This window comes from Mesoplodon densirostris, chromosome 2, assembly GCF_025265405.1.
Source record: "Mesoplodon densirostris isolate mMesDen1 chromosome 2, mMesDen1 primary haplotype, whole genome shotgun sequence".
Taxonomy (NCBI): domain Eukaryota; kingdom Metazoa; phylum Chordata; class Mammalia; order Artiodactyla; family Ziphiidae; genus Mesoplodon; species Mesoplodon densirostris.
In genome coordinates this window covers 143,472,175-143,493,831 of record NC_082662.1, presented here as the reverse complement: position 1 = coordinate 143,493,831, position 21,657 = coordinate 143,472,175, and the positions used below count along the sequence as shown (strand labels likewise).

Here is a 21,657-nt window from a genome sequence, read left to right as displayed (position 1 = left end):
AGACAAGGTTCATTTATCACAGCACCTACCATGTTCCAGGGAAGATACTCATAAAGCAACTATTTGCAATAAAATACAACAGGAGACACCCAACCGTGATCTCAAATTCACCATTATCACCCTCAAATCTTACATTTAACATCTTCAGCCAAGCAGGAAACCTGAGGATCATCTTAACTTCTCTACTTCACTTACACCCCTTATCTAATTAATGCCTAAGACCTCTTATTTCTACTATTTCTCACATCTGTACCATTCAGCTCCATTCCTACTGCACCTATCCTCATCAGCTCTAGCCTAGGCCACTGCAATCCTATCTTCATTCACTGTCCCCTTCAATCTCTTTCCCACATGCTGTTCTAGAGATCTTTCTAAAATAAAAAGCTCATCGTGTCACTTTCCTTCCTAAAATCTTTGAATGGCTTCACAGTACCTACAGGATAAAGCTCAAATTCATAGTGTGGCACACAATGTGCTCCATGAGGACCTGTTTACCTTGGCTGTTGCCATGTCACATATCTGATACCACAATCCAGCTAATCTGAACTACCTGCAGTTCCCCATCTTACCATGCTTGTTTCAAGCTGATGTGCTTTTGCCTGTACAGCACCTTCTGCTTGGAATACAACTGGCAAACACCTAGTCATCTTACAAGTTTGAGGTTAGAAATTACCTCATCTTTGAAGCCTTTTCTGACCACACTTCTTCTCCAATACAATTGATCATTTCCTCCTTTGCACTTTTGCCTCCACTAAATCTCAAATATAGTTCTTATGTAGGACCTACAAAGCTTTAGTACATATAGCTGTATGCACATGTACCTCCCCCTACCAATCAAGAATTTCTCCTTACTTGTTTTTGTGTCCCCCAAACCCTAACCCTAACCCTAATCGTAAATGCCTAAAGCAGTATCTGGTATATAATTCATGTTCAATGTTTGCTGAAGAAATGATTGTATGAGAGAAAAACTTTATGTAGCAGAGAAACAAAAATGGTTAAGTAAATTATGGTTTATCTATCAGAAGATATTTAGCCATTTAAAAAAAAGTTTTTAAAGGCTACATAAGCAGGAAAATGTCTGGTCACAGTGTTAGACAGGAAAAGACCAAAATATAAAATAAAACATAGCACACTTACAAGCTATGCTTTTTATTTAATTTTTAAAATTAATTTATTTATTTATATTTTTTATTTTTGGCCGCGTTGGGTGTTCGTTGCTGCGCGCAGGCTTTCTCTAGTCGCGCAAGTGGGGGCTAGTCTTCACTGCGGTGCGTGGGCTTCTCATTGTGGTGGCTTCTCTTGTTGAGGAGCACGGGCTCTAAGTGCACGGGCTTCAGTAGTTGTGGCACGTGGGCTCAGGAGTTCTGGCTCATGGGCTCTAGAGTGCAGGCTCAGTAATTGTGGCACACGGGCTTAGCTGCTCTGTGGCATGTGGGATCTTCCCAGACCAGGGCTCAAGCCCATGTCCCCTGCATTGGCAGGTGGATTCTTAACCACCATGCCACCAGGGAAGTCCTACGCTTTTCAAAAATGATATATAGTAACAAATCAAAATATTTACAGTAGTAATATCAGAGTGGTTCTATCTTCTACTTTGCTGTATTTTCCATAATTTTCTAAATAATAATTATTTTATAATAAAAATACATGTATATTATTAGTGATAGTTCTAAAATTAGATTGTGATGATCGTTGCACAACTCTGAATATATAAAAAACAAGAAATGTACTTTTTTTTTTTTGCAGTATGCGGGCCTCTCACTGTTGTGGCCTCTCCTGTTGTGGAGCACAGGCTCTGGACGCGCAGGCTCAGTGGCCATGGCTCACGGCCATGCCGTGCTCCGCGGCACGTGGGGATCTTCCCGGACCGGGGCACGAACCCGTGTCCCCTGCATTGGCAGGCAGACTCTCAACCACTGCGCCACCAGGGAAGCCCCAAGAAATGTACATTTTAATTGGGTGGATTTTATAGCATGTGAATTATATGTATCTTAATAAAGCTGATAAAAATGTATGTATCTACTTAAATCTTTATTGCAAGAGCACAACAATAAAAAAAAAATAAAATGCAAAGGAACTGGAAAGAACCTAAGAAATCATACAGGCCAGTTCTCTCATTTTGCATATTAGAGAAACGTTTTGGCCAAAGCTGCCAGTTCATTAGTGGCCAAAGCTAGACTGGGATTCAGGCCTCCTCCCAATCCAGTGCTTTATAATACCACTGCTGCTTATATTTCAACAAAAGGAAATATGTTAGTTTAATAAATCTAGATCTGATTAGGTGTTTTTGGTCCCAAGTTCATTTAAAAGAAGTGCTGCCCCAAAATAAAATTTTCTGAAACAGACAATCACTGAGAATAAGAATGAAATCAATGGGATTTATATAATACCCGATTTCAGCTCAATATATTTGATGGAAAGCCTTAATAACTACAATTCAATGAAGGAACAGGCATGTTTGTGATCACTAAAACTACTGTAATTCAAGAAGATGGACAAGGCTGGACACTTTGACCTCCAAGCTGCCCTCTTAACCAGGAATTTTTTATTCTAAATGAAAGGTCAATATCACAAATATACTACAGCTGCAATCTGTAAATGTCTCATTTCAGTACTTAAATATTCTCAGACAGAGCCTGATACAGATCCATATTACAATGAATTTCTCCCCCAAAGGTGTTGAAAGCAGCATGGATTCAAGGTCTCCATAAGCTATGAGAAATTATGTTACTAATGGCTGTATATTTAAGACTCTAAATATTAAAATTTATCTAATGAGACTGGCAACTACACAGTCACCATTCATCCCCCCCGACTTAACTCATATTTAATACATTAACTTTAAAACTCCTTACCATAAGGAACAGACTGGATGAATGTGCGCACTAATTATTTTAGCAATGCCTCTTGTCAAGAAATCCCAGATGACAATTCGGCCATCATTACAGCCAACTGCAAGCAGTGTGCCCCACCTGTTAAAGGTGCAAGTCAGGGCCATGCTGATACAATCCAAAGTTCCATCAGCTTCCTAAAGATTAAAATGAACATAAGAATATAGACAATAATACCCAGGTATCCAAATTATTTCCTAAAGTTTCTCTAACATCTATGATAATTCTCTTGAATTTAAATTATGATGTATACCAAAATAATCTCTATGTGTGTTCTCATATCTATTAAATTAGTCCAAATGGCAAAATATTTATAAAAGCTAACAGAGAATTTTTAGAAACAGATGTGACCAATCCCTTGCATTACTACTATAACTTCATACAAATTCTCTGGAAGGCAACAGGGCAAAATAAAACAGGATTCACTAAAAGAGTCATCTTACTGATCAAGTAATCATAGTTCTTGAAATTTATTCCAAGAAAAAAAAAAAAGTGTGTAACATTAGGAAAGTCAAATAAATTTATATTAATATCAAGCCATTTAAAATAATCATGACTACATTAAACACACTCCAAGTATTACAAAATATTTTTACATGTAAAGCACACTTATAGCATACGTATTATTACCATGCAAAAACTGATCAAAACTATAAAAGCACACAGAAAAAAAATTTACATGAAGGTGACAGTATTGTTTGTGAAAAATGCTTCAATCAAAAGTATTTTTTTTAATTTAAAGGGAAATGAACTGTAAGATTTACAACATTATGTTGAAATTTCCAGCCAACATTGCCTATCTATCTCCCCCCCTGCTCAAAATTAAACATTTAGTTGCCTTTTATATCAAAAGATCATATTTAATGCTTCTACTGTCAAAAGAAAAAAAAAAGATGAAAACGTAGTTTCCACTCAAACATAAAAGCTAGGGAGTTACCATTTTCTAAAATCACAATACAATACTCTTACCTCTGGATAATTCTGCCCAAAGGACTCTGCAACAAAGCAAAGGAAGAAAGTTGATGGAACATGTGCAACATACCAGGAATCCTACAGCTCACAACTACGGCTCACAAACAGTGTACAGCAGTGGCTTGCAAAGTGTGGATGGAGAACTGGCGCCCTTTCAGGGACTCCATGAGGTCACACCTATTTTCATTATCACACCAAGATGGTATGTGCCTTTTTACTCTCATTATTTCACAAGTTTACAGATGAGTTCTCCTGAGGCTATACGAGCTGTGATACTGCAACAGTATGAATGCAGAATCCAGCCAACTTCTATTGATATTTAGGCAAACATTAAAGAGATTTGTAAAAATGCAAAACAATGCCACTCTTCTCACTAAATAAGTTTTGTTTTGGAAAAGTTATTTTTCATAAAAACGTTATTAATGTAAACATGTAATGGGGTGTTTTTACGGTTATTTTTATGTAACAAACTTTAAAAAATCAAATCAGTCAACTTATCTTAAATCCCAACTACTCTTTATTAAGAGCAGCCAACCGACAGGGTTCCCTTCCTAATAATAGCACTTAGGCTGTAACATAATCTGGTAGTTGGTTAAACACACAATTCTCTGTATTAATTTCTTAAACAAATAACATTTTGGTATAGACATCCCTGGAATACTTTTCCTATATTAAATTTGGTATTTATACATTAGTGATAAACATTTTGAGCTACAGTACGATACTGCCTGCTTGTCAGAAGTTTAATGTTTAGAAGTTTAATGCAGTAGCAACATCTTTATCAGTATTTACTTATGTTATTACCTAAACATTTTATTAGCATGATATTTAAACTATACTCTGAGAACTACAGATCCAAGGAAGCTGTTTTACATTTAGGACATCCAAATAAGATTTCATCTAAAAAATAAGTTTACTATTTTTAGTTTTTTAACATATGATCCAGCAATTCCACTCCTGAGTATATATTCGAAGAAAATGAAAATACTAACTCAAAAAGATACATGCACCTTAACGTTCACAGCAGCATTATTTACAAGAGCCAAGATATGGAAGCAAGCTAAGTGTCCATCAACAGATGAATGGGTGAAGAAGATATAGAGTATGTGTAATATATGAATATTTATATAGCTATGAATATTTATATAAATAAAATATTTCTCAGCCATAAAAAAGAATAAAATTTTGCCATTTGCAACAACATGGATCAATCTGGAGGGTATTATACTTAGTGAAATAAGTCAGAGAAAGACAAATACTATATGTCACCACTTACATGTGGAATCTAAAAAATAAAACAAATGAAAGAATGTAACAAAACTGAAATACATTCACAGATATAGAGAACAAACTCATGGTTACCAGTGGAGAAAGGGGAGGGGGAGGGGCAATACAGGGATAGAGGATTAAGAGGTACAAACTACTATGTATAAAATAAATAAGCTATAAGGATATACTGTACAGCATGGGGAATATAGCCAATACTTTATACTAACTTTAAATGGAGTATAATCTACAAAAATATTGAATCACTATGTCATACACCTGAAACTAACATAACACTGTAAATCAATGTACTTTAATTGTTTTAAAAACACATTTGACTTTTTTAAAAAGTCTCATCCACCAGAACACAGGCAGTAGTCCCCTCCACCAAGAAGCCTACACAACCCACTAAACCAACCTTAGCCACTGGGGACAGACACCAAAAACAACGGGAACTACGAACCTGCAGCCTGCAAAAAGGAGACCCCAAACACAGTAACATAAGCAAAATGAGAAGACAGAAAAACACACAGCAGGAGAAGGAGCAAGATAAAAACCCACCAGACCTAACAAATGAAGAGGTAATAGGCAGTCTATCTGAAAAAGAATTCAGAATAATGATGGTAAAGATGATCCAAAATCTTGGAAATAGAATAGACAAAATGCAAGAAACAGTTAACAAGGACCTAGAAGAACTAAAGACGAATCAAGCATCGATTAAAAACACAATAAATGAAATAAAAAATACTCTAGATGGGATCAATAGCAGAATAACTGAGGCAGAAGAACGGATAAGTGAGGTGGAAGATAAATTAGTGGAAATAACTGCTGCACAGCAAAATAAAGAAAAAAGAATGAAAAGAACAGAGGACAGTCTCAGAGACCTCTGGGACAACATTAAACGCACCAACATTCGAATTATAGGGGTTCCAGAAGAAGAAGAGAAAAAGAAAGGGACTGAGAAAATATTTGAAGAGATTATAGTTGAAAACTTCCCTAATATGGGAAAGGAAATAGTTAATCAAGTCCAGGAGGCACAGAGAGTCCCATACAGAATAAATCCAAGGAGAAATACACCAAGACACATATTAATCAAACTGTCAAAAATTAAACACAAAGAAATCATATTAAAAGCAGCAAGGCAAAAACAACAAATAACACACAAGGGAATCCCCATCAGGATAACAGCTGATCTCTCAGCAGAAACTCTACAAGCCAGAAGGGAGTGGCAGGACATACTTAAAGTGATGAAGGAGAAAAACCTGCAACCAAGATTACTCTACCCAGCAAGGATCTCATTCAGATTTGATGGAGAAATTAAAACGTTTACAGACAAGCAAAAGCTGAGAGAGTTCAGCACCACCAAACCAGCTTTACAACAAATGCTAAAGGAACTTCTCTAGACAAGAAACACAACAGAAGGAAAAGAACTACAATAACGAACCCAAAACAATTAAGAAAATGGGAATAGAAACATACATATCAATAATTACCTTAAATGTAAATGGACTAAATGCTCCCACCAAAAGACACAGACTGGCTGAATGGATACAAAAACAAGACCCATATATATGCTGTCTACAAGAGACCCACTTCAGACCTAGAGACACATACAGACTGAAAGTAAGGGGATGGAAAAAGATATTCCATGCAAATGGAAACCAAAAGAAAGCTGGAGTAGCAATTCTCATATCAGACAAAATAGACTTTAAAATAAAGACTACTAGAAGAGACAAAGAAGGACACTACATAATGATCAAGGGATCAATCCAAGAAGAAGATATAACAATTGTAAATATTTATGCACCAAACATAGGAGCACCTCAATACATAAGGGAAATATTAACAGCCATAAAAGGAGAAATCGACAGTAACACAATCATAGTAGGGGACTTTAACACCCCACTTTCACCAATGGACAGGTCATCCAAAATGAAAATAAATAAGGAAACACAAGCTTTAAATGATACATTAAACAAGATGGACTTAATTGATATCTATAGGACATTCCATCCAAAAACAACAGAATACACATTTTTCTCAAGTGCTCATGGAACATTCTCCAGGATAGATCATATCTTGGGTCACAAATCAAGCCTTGGTAAATTTAAGAAAATTGAAATTGTATCAAGTATCTTTTCCGACCACAATGCTATGAGACTAGATATCAATTACAGGAAAAGAGCTGTAAAACATACAAACACATGGAGGCTAAACAATACACTACTTAATAACGAAGTGATCACTGAAGAAATCAAAGAGGAAATTAAAAAATACCTAGAAACAAATGACAATGGAGACACGACGACCCAAAACCTATGGGATGCAGCAAAAGCAGTTCTAAGAGGGAAGTTTATGGCAATACAATCCCACCTTAAGAAACAGGAAATATCTCGAATAAACAACCTAACCTTGCACCTAAAGCAATTAGAGAAAGAAGAACAAAATCATCCCAAAGTTAGCAGAAGGAAAGAAATCATAAAAATCAGATCAGAAATAAATGAAAAAGAAATGAAGGAAACGATAGCAAAGATCAATAAAACTAAAAGCTGGTTCTTTGAGAAGATAAACAAAATTGATAAACCATTAGCCAGACTCATCAAGAAAAAAAGGGAGAAGACTCAAATCAATAGAATTAGAAATGAAAAAGAAGTAACAACTGACACTGCAGAAATACAAAAGATCATGAGAGATTACTATAAGCAACTCTATGCCAATAAAATGGACAACCTGGAAGAAATGGACAAATTCTTAGAAATGCACAACCTGCCAAGACTGAATCAGGAAGAAATAGAAAATATGAACAGACCAATCACAAGCACTGAAATTGAAACTGTGATTAAAAATCTTCCAACAAACAAAAGCCCAGGACCAGATGGCTTCACAGGCGAATTCTATCAAGCATTTAGAGAAGAGCTAACACCTATCCTTCTCAAACTCTTCCAAAATATAGCAGAGGGAGGAACACTCCCAAACTCATTCTATGAGGCCACCATCACCTTGATACCAAAACCAGACAAGGATGTCACAAAGAAAGAAAACTACAGGCCAATATCACTGATGAACATAGATGCAAAAATCCTCAACAAAATACTAGCAAACAGAATCCAACAGCACATTAAAAGGATCATACACCATGATCAAGTGGGGTTTATTCCAGGAATGCAAGGATTCTTCAATATACGCAAATCAATCAATGTGATACACCATATTAACAAACTGAAGGAGAAAAACCATATGATCATCTCAATAGATGCAGAGAAAGCTTTTGACAAAATTCAACACCCATTTATGATAAAAACCCTGCAGAAAGTAGGCATAGAGGGAACTTTCCTCAACATAATAAAGGCCATATATGACAAACCCACAGCCAGCATCGTCCTCAATGGTGAAAAACTGAAAGCATTTCCACTAAGATCAGGAACAAGACAAGGTTGCCCACTCTCACCACTCTTATTCAACATAGTTTTGGAAGTTTTAGCCACAGCAATCAGAGAAGAAAAGGAAATAAAAGGAATCCAAATGGGAAAAGAAGAAGTAAAGCTGTCACTGTTTGCAGATGACATGATACTATACATAGAGAATCCTAAAGATGCTACCAGAAAACTACTAGAGCTAATCAATGAATTTGGTAAAGTTGCAGGATACAAAATTAATGCACAGAAATCTCTGGCATTCCTATATACTAATGATGAAAAATCTGAAAGTGAAATCAAGGAAACACTCCCATTTACCATTGCAACAAAAAGAATAAAATATCTAGGAATAAACCTACCTAAGGAGACAAAAGACCTGTATGCAGAAAATTATAAGACACTGATGAAAGAAATTAAAGATGATACAAATAGATGGAGAGATGTACCATGTTCTTGGATTGGAAGAATCAACATTGTGAAAATGACTCTACTACCCAAAGCAATCTACAGATTCAATGCAATACCTATCAAACTACCAATGGCATTTTTCACAGAACTAGAACAAAAAATTTCACAATTTGTATGGAAACACAAAAGACCCCGAATAGCCAAAGCAATCTTGAGAACGAAAAACGGAGCTGGAGGAATCAGGCTCCCTGACTTCAGACTATACTACAAAGCTACAGTAATCAAGACAGTATGGTACTGGCACAAAAACAGAAAGATAGATCAATGGAACAGGATAGAAAGCCCAGAGATAAACCCACGGACATATGGTCACCTTATCTTTGATAAAGGAGGCAGGAATGTACAGTGGAGAAAGGACAGTCTCTTCAATAAGTGGTGCTGGGAAAACTGGACAGGGACATGTAAAAGTATGAGATTAGATCACTCCCTAACACCATACACAAAAATTAGCTCAAAATGGATTAAAGACCTAAATGTAAGGCCAGACACTATCAAACTCCTAGAGGAAAACATAGGCAGAACACTCTATGACATAAATCACAGCAAGATCCTTTTTGACCCACCTCCTAGAGAAATGGAAATAAAGACAAAAATAAACACATGGGACCTAATGAAACTTCAAAGCTTTTGCACAGCAAAGGAAACCATAAACAAGACGAAAAGACAACCCTCAGAATGGGAGAAAATATTTGCAAATGAAGCAACTGACAAAGGATTAATCTCCAAAATTTATAAGCAGCTCATGCAGCTCAATAGCAAAAAAACAAACAACCCAATCCAAAAATGGGCAGAAGACCTAAATAGACATTTCTCCACAGAAGATATACAGACAGCCAACAAACACATGAAAGGATGCTCAACATCTTTACTCATTAGAGAAATGCAAATCAAAACTACAATGAGATATCATCTCACACCAGTCAGAATGGCCATCATCAAAAAATCTAGAAACAATAAATGCTGGAGAGGGTGTGGAAAAAAGGGAACACTCTTGCACTGCTGGTGGGAATGTGAATTGGTACAGCCACTATGGAGAACGGTATGGAGGTTCCTTAAAAAACTACAAATAGAACTACCATATGACCCAGCAATCCCACTACTGGGCATATACCCTGAGAAAACCATAATTCAAAAAGAGACATGTACCAAAATGTTCATAGCAGCCCTATTTACAATAGCCCAGAGATGGAAACAACCTAAGTGTCCATCATCGGATGAATGGGTAAAGAAGATGTGGCACATATATACAATGGAATATTACTCAGCCATAAAAAGAAATGAAATTGAGCTATTTGTAATGAGGTGGATGGACCTAGAGTCTGTCATACAGAGTGAAGTAAGTCAGAAAGAGAAAGACAAATACTGTATGCTGACACATATATATGGAATTTAAGAAAAAAAATGTCATCAAGAACATAGGGGTAAGACAGGAATAAAGACACAGACCTACTAGAGCATGGACTTGAGGATATGGGGAGGGGGAAGGGTAAGCTGTGACAAAGTGAAAGAGCGGCATGGACATATATACACTACCAAACGTAAGGTAGATGGCTAGTGGGAAGCAGCCGCATAGCACAGGGAGATCAGCTCGGTTCTTTGTGACCGCCTGGAGGGATGGGATAGGGAGGGTGGGAGGGAGACGCAAAAGGGAGGGGATATGGGAACATATGTATATGTATAACTGATTAAATTTGTAAAATAAAAAAAAAATTAAAAAAATAAAAAATAATAAAAAAAATAAAATAAAAAGTCTGAAAACCAGTTTTATTACATTTTGTCCTTTATAAAAATTAATAGAGGGCTTCCCTGGTGGCGCAGTGGTTGCGAGTCCGCCTGCCAATGCAGCGGACACGGGTTCGTGCCCCAGTCTGGGAGGATCCCACATGCAGCGGAGCGGCTGGGACCGTGAGCCATGGCCGCTGAGCCTGCGCATCCGGAGCTTGTGCTCTGCGACGGGAGAGGCCGCAGCGGTGAGAGGCCCACGTACCGCAAAAAAAAAAAAAAAAAAAAAAAAAGATAAAAATTAATAGAAATCAAAACAGTGAAAACATTAAAACTAATCAGAAGAAATACAGGCCCTAAAGTTAAGAAAACTAAAAGAAAGATGAAAACAATGATGAATAATTGCCCCCCCCGCAAAAGGCAATTATTTTGGTTTCTCTAATGTGCACCAGACTTCAGTGTCTGATTGCATTCAAATACTAAAGAGAAGAATGAAATGAAAAGCTGAAACCAGATTAAGACAGGTTATTCTGAAAGAACCTTTTGAAAATTACTAAAGTCATACATGTAGGTAATACACATATGTGTAATTAAAAAATGACAGTTTCCTCCCTGCAACCCACTTACTAAGGTAAAAGCTTCCATATATTTCTATATGCTTACACAAACATTAACATATTTAGAGTTTGTTCTTTATACAAAATACTACACATATTATATGTATTATATGTAATATATGTATTATAATATGTATTATTAACAAAATATATATATTTCCAAAGCAATAATATAGATCTATATTCACATGATTGAGAGAAAAAAGGAGTATTCATTGAAAAATTAAAAACAAAACAAAAAACCACAACCTAAAAATATGAAGTACTCAGGAAGGAGGAGAGTATGACTTGCTGTGTTCAGAGATGGGAAAGCCATATTTAAAATTCTGAGAGGAACTCCCTGGGCGTCCAGCGGTTAGGACTCTGAGCTTCCACTGAAGAGGGCACAGTTTCGATCCCTGTTCAGGGAACTGAGATCCGGCATGCTGCGCAGTGTGGCCAAAAAAGCAACAACAACAAAAAGATTCTGAGAGAATCCAGAATCCTGGGACCATTTTAATGTATGCTTACCCTTCAACACAGATTACCCCTGATTTTGTACTTTTTTGTGTTTTGTTTGTTTGTTTTTTGCGGTACGCGGGCCTCTCACCACTGTGGCCTCTCCCGCCGCGGAGCACAGGCTCCGGACGCGCAGGCTCAGTAGCCATGGCTCATGGGCCCAGCCGCTCTGCGGCATGTGGGATCCTCCCGGACCGGGGCACGAACCCGTGTCCCCTGCATCGGCAGGCGGACTCTCAACCACCACGCCACCAGGGAAGCCCCTGATTTTGTATTTTTGTTTTATGTTTTAGGTGTTGGGGGTTTTTTCCCCCCCTTTTTTGGAGGGGTCATCCTAGTTAACAGGATTATAACAAGAAGTTTAAAGGAACACAAAGAAAAAGTGTGTATAAAAAAGACTAAGCTCTGTGCTTCCCTGGTGGCGCAGAGGCTGAGAGTCCGCCTGCCGATGCAGGGGACACGGGTTCGTGCCCCGGTCCGGGAGGATCCCACATGCCGTGGAGCGGCTGGGCCCGTGAGCCATGGCTGCTGAGCCTGCGCGTCCGGAGCCTGTGCTCCGCGGCGGGAGAGGTCACAGCGGTGAGAGGCCCGTGTACCGCAAAAAAAAAAAAAAAGAATATAAATAGTGGGACTTCCCTAGTGGCACAGTGGTTAAGAATCTGCTTGCCAATGCAGGGGACATGGGTTCGATCCCTGGTCCAGGAAGATCCCACACGTTGTGGAGAAACTATGCCTGTGTACCACAACTACTGAGCCTGTGCTCTAGAGCCCACGAGCCACAACTACTGAGCGTGCGTGCCACAACTACTGAAGCCTGCACGCCTGGAGCCCGGGCTCTGCAACAAGAGAAGCCAAAGCAATGAGAAGCTTGTGCACCGCAACAAAGAGTAGCCCCCCACTCTCCGCAACTAGAGAAAGCCCGTGTGCAGCAACAAAGACCCAATGCAACAAAAAATAAATCGATTCTTTACAAAAAAAAAAAAAGAACACAAAGAGTACAGGGTATTTCACCTCTAGATTCTGCAGAAATGAAAAGTAATTTCTAGCAGTGTATATAAGTATAACCAAATTCTAAACACAAAAAATCTGGAGTTTCTTATTCTACCATGTAAGAAGGCATAATGGAATAGCAAGGGGGAAAAAAAAAGGCCTACTCCAAACTCGTTCCAAAGGAACAAGCAATAGCACAATGCACTCTAATTGTATTCAATATATCCTTGGACAAGAATGTTTAAGAGCCATACAATCCTATGAATAGATGCTGAAAAAACAAATTTGCTAAAACTCAGTAGCTCATTCTAATAACAGCCACATCTAATAGAAGACTACAATAAATGATAAAAACTATTAACCAAAAACACAACAATTATCATTCTAAAAGGTGAAATATTAAAACCATTTCAATTAGCATCAGCAACTAGAAAGGGATATATCACCATTATTAGTTAATATTCCTCTTGGAGGTTCCAGCCAATGGAATAAGAAAATGAAATAATTGGTTTAAACACTGACTATAAGAGATAAAACTATTTCTTTTGCTGATAACACTGAATACCTAGAAAACACAGAAATTCTAATTTTAAAAACCACCCAAGGGCTTCCCTGGTGGCGCAGTGGTTGAGAGTCCGCCTGCCGATGCAGGGGACACGGGTTCGTGCCCCGGTCTGGGAAGATCCTGCATGCTGCAGAGCGGCTGGACCCGTGAGCCAATGGCCGTTGAGCCTGCGCGTCCAGAGCCTGTGCTCCGCAACGGGAGAGGCCACAACAGTGAGAGGCCCGCGTACCGCAAAAAAAAAAAAAAAAAACCCACCCAAATTAATAAGAAAATAAGGCAAGGTGGTTTGATAGAAGAAAAACATTCAAACATTAACAGCTTTTCTTTAGATTAGCAATTAATATCCAGAAATGAAAATGAAGGCGAAAATTCCATTCACAATGGCTACAAACATAAATATTTAAGGAAAAAATGTAATAAGAAAGACATGCCATGTATGAAGAAGAAAACTATAAAATCTTAGTTAAGGCCGTAAAATATGAATAAGTGAAAAGACAATCTACATTCTGGGGCGGGAAAGCTTAATGGCTTTCTCCAAAACCTAGTAAATTTTATGCAATTCCAGATGGATTAAAGACAAATGTTAAAAAAAAAAATCTAAATGTACTGTAACGTTGCTGATATATGATAAAGATAACATTTAAATTTAGTGGGAATTTATTTAATATATAGGGATGGACAACTGACTATCCACCTAAAAGAAAAAATAGTTCCAGTTCCTCTCTCATACCACATATAAAAATAAATTTCAGGTACATTAATGATTTTTTAAAATCAAAAATCTTCAAAGAAAACCTAGGAGATCCCATGTATAATCTAGGGTGGGGAAGACCTTAACCAAGTTAGGAAAACCGAAAGAAAAGAGAAATACATTTGATTATATAAAAACTGGAACATTTTGCATGGCACAAGTTCCCATAAACAGTCAAAAGATTAAAAGAAAACTGGCAATGCAGATGACGGACAGGAGTTGACATCTATACTATAAAGCAAGTCTATACACCAATAAGGAAAAATGATCAAAAAGAAAAGGTAAAGAATATGAATAAACAAGTCACAGAAGAACAAAATGAGATTGCCTCTAAACAAAGGAAAACATCAAATTCAGAGAAATGTAAATCAAATGAAAAATGAGATGCCACTTTCATCCATCAGACAGGAAAATTTAGAGAGAACACCTGCTGGGGGGGAAAGGGATATTGCCTATAAAAATGGGAACTGTTACAGCCGTTTGGAAAAGGAATCTGACAGCATCTATTAAAAGCAAAAATACACAGTCCTCATCTCAGTAATCCTACAATTGGAAACCTAATCTCCATAGATGTAAACACAACAATGGGACGTAAGAACAAGGGTATTTAAACTATTGTTCTTGGTGGCAAAAAAAAAAAAAAAAAAAAAAAAAAAAAGAACCACCCCCCTGCATTGGAAACAAGGTAAATACCCATTATTAGTGTAATGGATGAAAAAATTGTGGTATTCAAATATGGATAAATTACACTAATTCTCTTCAAAAATTTTATTGGTGTTACTTAAGTGAAAAAAAGCAAGACCCAAAGTGTATATCTCATTTTTTTGTTAACATATGTATATACACACACACATATAGGCATAGAGAAAAATATGGAAGGAGATACATGGGATTAACAACAAAGAATGGAGGAGGCAAGGGAAAAAAAGAACACTTTTTTTAAAAAAGCATTTATAGGGAATTCCCTGGCAGTCCAGTGGTTAGGACTCCATGCTTCCACACAGAGGGCACAGGTTCAATCCCTGATCAGAGAATGAAGATCCCGCAAGCTGCACGGCACAGCCAAAAAATAAAAAAAATAAAAAAGCATTTACTGTTAAGTTAAAATTTGATATCATGAGTGTGTATCTACATGAACGCATTAAAGTCATTAGTTCTATTATCTCCTAATGTGTAGGAATAGTATCTCGTAGCATTAAGTGAAGAAAGCAAGTTGCAAAAAATGTGTATAAAAAGTTCTATTTCTGTAAAAAGGCAAAAACAAAGCCCTTACAAATTGTATTTAAGTATACTTATATGACCAAGGAAAAGGTATAAAAGGATAAATTCCAACAGTTACCATTTGGAAAGGAGGAAAAAGGCAATTTTTTCTGTATGCATATTTGTATTGTTTCCACTGTTGTGCTAAATATGTACTGTACATGTTAATTTGAAAAGCATGAATTTAAAGAACTTTAATGAGTTTTCTAGACTTAAGCTCAAGCTGGCTTATCATTTCTTTGAAGTGCTCAAGCCTGCATTTATCATTAGCAGCTACCGCTTACTGAATGCTTATGTGTCAGACTCCATACTAAGGTCTTCTACATACTATCTCATTTGATCCTCTCAATTCACTATTGAGTACTATCATACTCCATTTCACAGATAAAGGAAGTTAGGATTAAAGGTTATCCCCAAACTGACAGTTAAAAACTGGCAAAACTGGGGCTTCCGTGGTGGCGCAGTGGTTGAGAGTCTGCCTGCCGATGCAGGGGACATGGGTTCGGGCCCCGGTCTGGGAAGATCCCACATGCCGCGGAGCGGCCATGGCCACTGAGCCTGCGCGTCCGGAGCCTGTGCTCCGCAGTGGGAGAGGCCACTACAGTGAGAGGCCCGCATACCGCCAAAAAAAAAAAAAAAAAAAAAAAAAACTGGCAAAACTGGAACCTGAGTAAGAAACCCTACTCTTAACTATAACTGCACAAAAAAGCCTCTATAATCTTGCCCAAATTTGACCTCAAGGTTACTAGTCTATGATTTGCAAAACACATCTGCCCTTTATTGAAAATAGTCAAAATTCTGCCCATCTTCTTTCTTTCAGCATGTCTTCTTTTCTCTCCTCAAATCTCAAAGATCACCGACATTATTTCATATGCCAAGTTCCTTCAAGGCCAAGGAATATAATTCGACCAAGAGAAGTGAGCTAAGTGACCCACCTAAAATCTCTACCTATTGAGGACTCTTCTTGGCAATAACCAATGATCACTTTATTTGTTCAAAAACAAACAAACAAACAAAAATCCTTTTCCCCAGAGAAGGCAAAAGAAAAATAAGAAGCATTCCTCATGGAAACAACCTAAATGCCCATCGACAGACAAATGGATAAAGAAGATGTGGTACATATATACAATGGAATATTACTCAGCCATAAAAAGGAATGAAATTGGGTCATTTGTAGAGACGTGAATGGACCTAGAGACTGTCATACAGAGTGAAGTAAGTCAGAAAGAGAAGAACAAATATTGTATATTAATGCATATATGTGGAACCTAGAAAAATGGTACAGATGAACTGGTTTGCAGGGCAGAAACAGCGACACAGATGTAGAGAACAAACGTATGGACACCAAGCGGGGAAAGCGGCGTGGGGTGGTGGTGTGATGAATTGGGAGATTGGGATTGACATGTATACACTAATATGTATAAAATGGACAACTAATAACCTGCTTGTATAAAAAAATTTATAAAATAAAATTCAAAAAAAAGAAGTATTCCACTTCCCTTTTGCCTATAAACTATAAAAGCCCAGAGTAGGCACATGAAAGATATTTGTTGAGTGTTGAATGAATAATTTTGGTATTACACCATCCAGCCCAACCAAGCAGGAAACTTCTTTGCTCTTAGCACTCCACATAATGTTAAAAACCCTTTCTAGTTGCCTCATTTTTACAATCTTTGCCTTCAGTCACATTAGCTTTCCTGACACTATTCTTAAAAGTTAGTGCCACCCTCACATATTTACCTTCAGCAACGTGTCCTTCTTTTGTACATGCCTTTTTGGAATCTGAGTTTAGACTGCTTTCAGTGCAAGCACACCAGTTCCCTCAGGTGCCTCCTCCTTTTTTCCCAGTTAGGACCCTTTCTCCAAACTGCCTTTTAGCTTTCTAGGTCTTGGAATAATATCTATTCTCTAAATTGCTGAACATCCACCTCCTTAAAAACTTGGTTACCATGAACTCTAAAATTTCGTGGTCCTTTTCTCCCAGTGGAAGTATTTTCGACTTGTCAACCAATTCCTCCCTACTGTAACAGTTAGGTCCAGAGTAGCAGTTTCCATTCCACTTCCTCGATCTAACAGGTGATGACACAATCCGCAGCATTTCTTTTTAGAGAAATGCAACTTGCAGGTGGCTAAATAACTGATCTTACCACACCCCAATCTGATGCCATCGCTACCATAATTACTATATTTCCTTGGCTCCAGTCTGGCCTCCCGCATCAATCCTTAAGAAAGCTGCTACAGCCAACGTTCTAAGCCCCAAATCTCATCATGTCACTTACCTGCTCAAAAATCTCCCTTGTTAAACAATATGCTGAACTCCTAAGTATAATTTTAAAAAGCAATAATCTGGCCCCAACCAGTATTTTCCATTTTATCTTTGACTAACTCCCCATTAGCACCTGGGACAGAAACTTGCATAATCCACCCTAAGCACCAGCTGTAAACTGCTAACCATTTCCAGAATATATATATATCACATGTTCATGCCTCAGAATGTTTGCCCCTACTGTTCTCTGCACTGGTAATTACCTTCTCCATTTGTCCCTCTGGAAAAATCCTCCTCCATGTTTACTGTCTGCGTTAAATGGCACTTCCTCTATAAAATCATCCCCAAATTCTACCGCCAACCCCAACAATGCAGAATTAATTGCTCTTTCAGCTGGATTCCCATAATGGGGTTCCCACTATTTACTGTGGTTCCATTTCATAGTTATTTGTTTATGCCCCTATCCTCCTAGTTTTATGTATTTATCCAGGGCAAAAGCTGTATCACATTTCAGTGTTTATCAAACATTAGGAGCCAATCCACCACAAATGGATAAATCATTCAGTGAGCCATACCATACAAGTTTTTTAATAGATCAGAAGATATCAGAGGACACTGAGCATAACAACAATTAGTATCATTTTCAGAAACAGTTCTATGTGTATGTATATATATAATGGACTGTGATAGAAAATACATTTCTTACTATGAGCTGTAGCAAAAGTAAGTTTGAAAAACTCTTATTAACTTTTACCTCCAGTGCCTACTGCCTAATACACAGCAAGGGCTCAGAAAGTGGTTGCAGAGGTAAAAGCATTTGAGTGTCCACATTAAGAACACATTATCATTCCTTTCCTTTATCTGGCCAGATACGGTTTAGTATGCTCCCACAATCACATTACTTCTGTTCCTTCCTCCTTTATATCTGCAATAATTAACTTTCTCGCTGTAAAACTCAAGTCATTCCCATAGAGATTTATATCTTTTAAATCCAGCCAGCCTTCTTTTAAATTGTCTAACCTTCCAATGCTAAATATTCCTTCCTAAGTTTTACCCATATGAATCTTCTGTATCATACAAGGAAAATCTTTCCCATCTGCTCTTTCTTTCAAGGTATGAGCCTATCTATCACCTTTCCTCCATAGTTAAGTTTTTTAAAATAAGGATCAACCCTTTGCCTCCAGTCCACCTCACACATCTTCCTAAAATCATTGTAACCCAGCTTCTGTTCAAGTTGCTAAGGAGCCCCAAGTTGTCCAAGAACTAAGTTGCCCACGAACTAAGTAGAGTAGCCCTTTCTCAGCTCTTAGCCTCAACTGCTCTACAACTGCTTCTATGGAAGACACCACACCAACCTGCACTCTCTTCTACCTCTACATGAATAAATATATGAAAAGCACTTGAAAATAGGCCTAGCTCATAGTAAGTACTATGTAACTGTTAGTTGATATATTATCATTTATTCCTCCTCTTATTCCCTAAATATAGATGACTGTCCAAGATTCTGTCCTCAGCAGTTTTCTTTTCTTCCCCTCCCACTTTCTCCCTGGGTCTTATCATCTCCTCACAAGGTTCCCCCCCCCCCCCTCCGCAGGCTCAGCGGCCATGGCTCACGGGCCCAGCCGCTCCGCGGCATGTGGGATCTTCCCGGACCGGGGCACGAACCCGTGTCCCCTGCATCGGCAGGCGGACTCTCAACCACTGCGCCACCAGGGAAGCCCTCCTCACAAAGTTTTGACTAGCCCACCTGTAGGAAGGTTACACATCTCTCTCATAAATCCAAACCCATCTCCTGAACCACAGGCCCACACTCAACATACCCAATGCTAACTGTCTTTTCCAAATGTCCTTAAATGTTTATGAATAGCACCATCACAGTTCCCATCATTTTTCACTTCACTCTCTTCCTCACCACCAGCACCACTACCACCATGATATGTAGTCAATTTTCAAATTGTCAACTCTACCTTCTCAATGTCTTTTCTTTCCATTTTCTAGTTCAGACCTTCTTTATCCCTCATCTACTCTAGCCCTCCAAATTGACAGACTCAACTACACACTGTTGTCCGATAAATCTTTTTTTAAAAAAATCACAGCTCTGATTGAGTTACTTACCAGGTCAAAACCCTTCAATGGATCTGCTCTACTTTCCTCAAAAAGCACAGCTTTTCAGCTGGGTATTCAAAAGCCTCCAAGGAGTAGATGGTACCAACCCCATCTCTTGGCATTCTCCTTATTCACAGTACCCACAACCTGGCCAAGCTGGAAAATATCTTTAGGACTCATCTCACTGATGTCTTAGCTCAAACGTATTCCTAATAAACACTCCTTCCAATATCTTCATACTTCAGTCTGTCAATATTTTACCAATCTTAAATATCCACTCAAAACTCCAAATCCTCCACAGGTTTGGTTTTTTTGTTTGTTTTTGTTCTTTCTTGACTACCTTTCTTCCCCTGCCCCAAAGATATTCACTCCCTCTTCCAAATGTTCTTAGCCCTTAGTAAAGACTCTTTAAGGCTGGCCATATATACATTAGTATGTATAAAACAGATAACTAATAAGAACTTACTGTACAAAAAGTAAATTTTTTTAAAAAGGGTGACCTACGTTCTGCAATATAGTATGGCTATTTACATAAACACCTTATTCTCCACACTTAACAAAAAGCTCATTAAAAGCAAAGACCATTCCTTAAATAGCTTTACAGTCTTTAAGACTGCCAGTATATCTTCTGAATTTAACTTTTTTAAAGAGAAACACAACCACTGAAAATAACAAGTCGCTTAGTTCTTGAAAACCTCAGACATCCTTAGGCTACGATGCTAAATATCACCTAATGAAAACCCAGAAGAACCAACAGTTTATAAACAACTTGGGTAAAGGGTAAGGAGGAAATGAATCAGAGAGGGTGACAAAAGGAAACTGCCTTGTAGTTCACCCCTCAGTGTTTTACACACCGTCCCTGATAAAGACCTTAAATAGAAAGTCAAGGTAACTGGATTCCAGTGCCAACTATATGCCAACTATACCATTTACTTGCTTAGTGCCTTCAAGTCAGTACCCTCTGAGCCTTTTTAAATTTATTCAATGAGGGACTTGTACTAGAAGATAAACACGTTCCCCTCCTTAGGCACCCCTTGTTTCTTCAAAACCCCACGTCCCACCCAAAACCCTGACAAGGGTCCAAAGCTTTATTTACCTCAAGCCTCACTTCCTCAGATTCCTTCCCCAGTAACTCTGGTCCTGCCTGCTCTGGGCTACTTCAGCACCTGTGATCCTTGTAATCGAAACTAAGTCACAAACTATCTCTCCCTAACGCTTCACAATTGAACTGCAAAGTGGCCTCGGGAAAAGCAATGCATTCCGCTCAGGCAGAAGCTAGGCTTCCTCTCCCTGTTGCTGCTCCATACCAAGGCGCCCAAACATGCATCTAGAACTGTGTCCCTAATGTTGTAGCCTGAGTCCCCTCCGCCTAGGTTCCCTCCTTTCCAGAAGCAAAAGGTTCTCTAAGAAGCAGCCATAGTCCTCCTCACCCAGTAACTCGAGGTTCATCCCTGAGGACTCTGGTCGTCTGGTCTCAGCTCCAGCAACGACACCTTCTCTCCCGCCCGCTTCCAAACCCGGCGTCTAACTGAGGGGCGCCGCAAACAGCCTGGCGCAAGCTCCGGAGACTTTCTGGTTTAGAAGACCCCACGGCTTCCGCTTTCTTCCCTCGCCTTCCTTGTTCTTTCAAGTAGGCTGTCTATATATATGCCTAACCAAAAAGAAGAAAAAACTCTCTCGGAATCACTTGACTATGATATTTTTTAATGGATAAAAATGCTATCGTCACTCAGGTTTTTTTTTAGGTGCAAGAATTTGGGGCTGTTTTCTCTCGGATCATGTAAGTGAGCTAGGGAGTTTAGGCACATAGTTAGATTACTAACCCTTCCCGTGTTGTGCGTTCAGCGGCGTTGTCCGGGCGGGCTGCCT

General features: G+C 38.4%; 1 protein-coding gene across 2 annotated transcripts in view; it reads right to left on the bottom strand.

The window, feature by feature from the left end:
- RBBP5 (RB binding protein 5, histone lysine methyltransferase complex subunit) overlaps positions 1 to 21,353 on the bottom strand; it is a 41,434-nt gene extending 20,081 nt beyond the window's left edge. For both annotated transcript variants that reach the window (XM_060091056.1, XM_060091057.1), the window contains exons 1-3: positions 21,219 to 21,353; positions 3,861 to 3,886; positions 2,856 to 3,028 (exon numbers count right to left, since the gene is read on the bottom strand). In XM_060091056.1, the coding sequence (XP_059947039.1) occupies positions 2,856 to 3,028; positions 3,861 to 3,886; positions 21,219 to 21,237 (218 nt within the window). In that variant the 5' untranslated portion in view covers positions 21,238 to 21,353. The remainder of the gene's footprint in view (positions 1 to 2,855; positions 3,029 to 3,860; positions 3,887 to 21,218) is intronic.
- Positions 21,354 to 21,657: the final 304 nt, after the last annotated feature.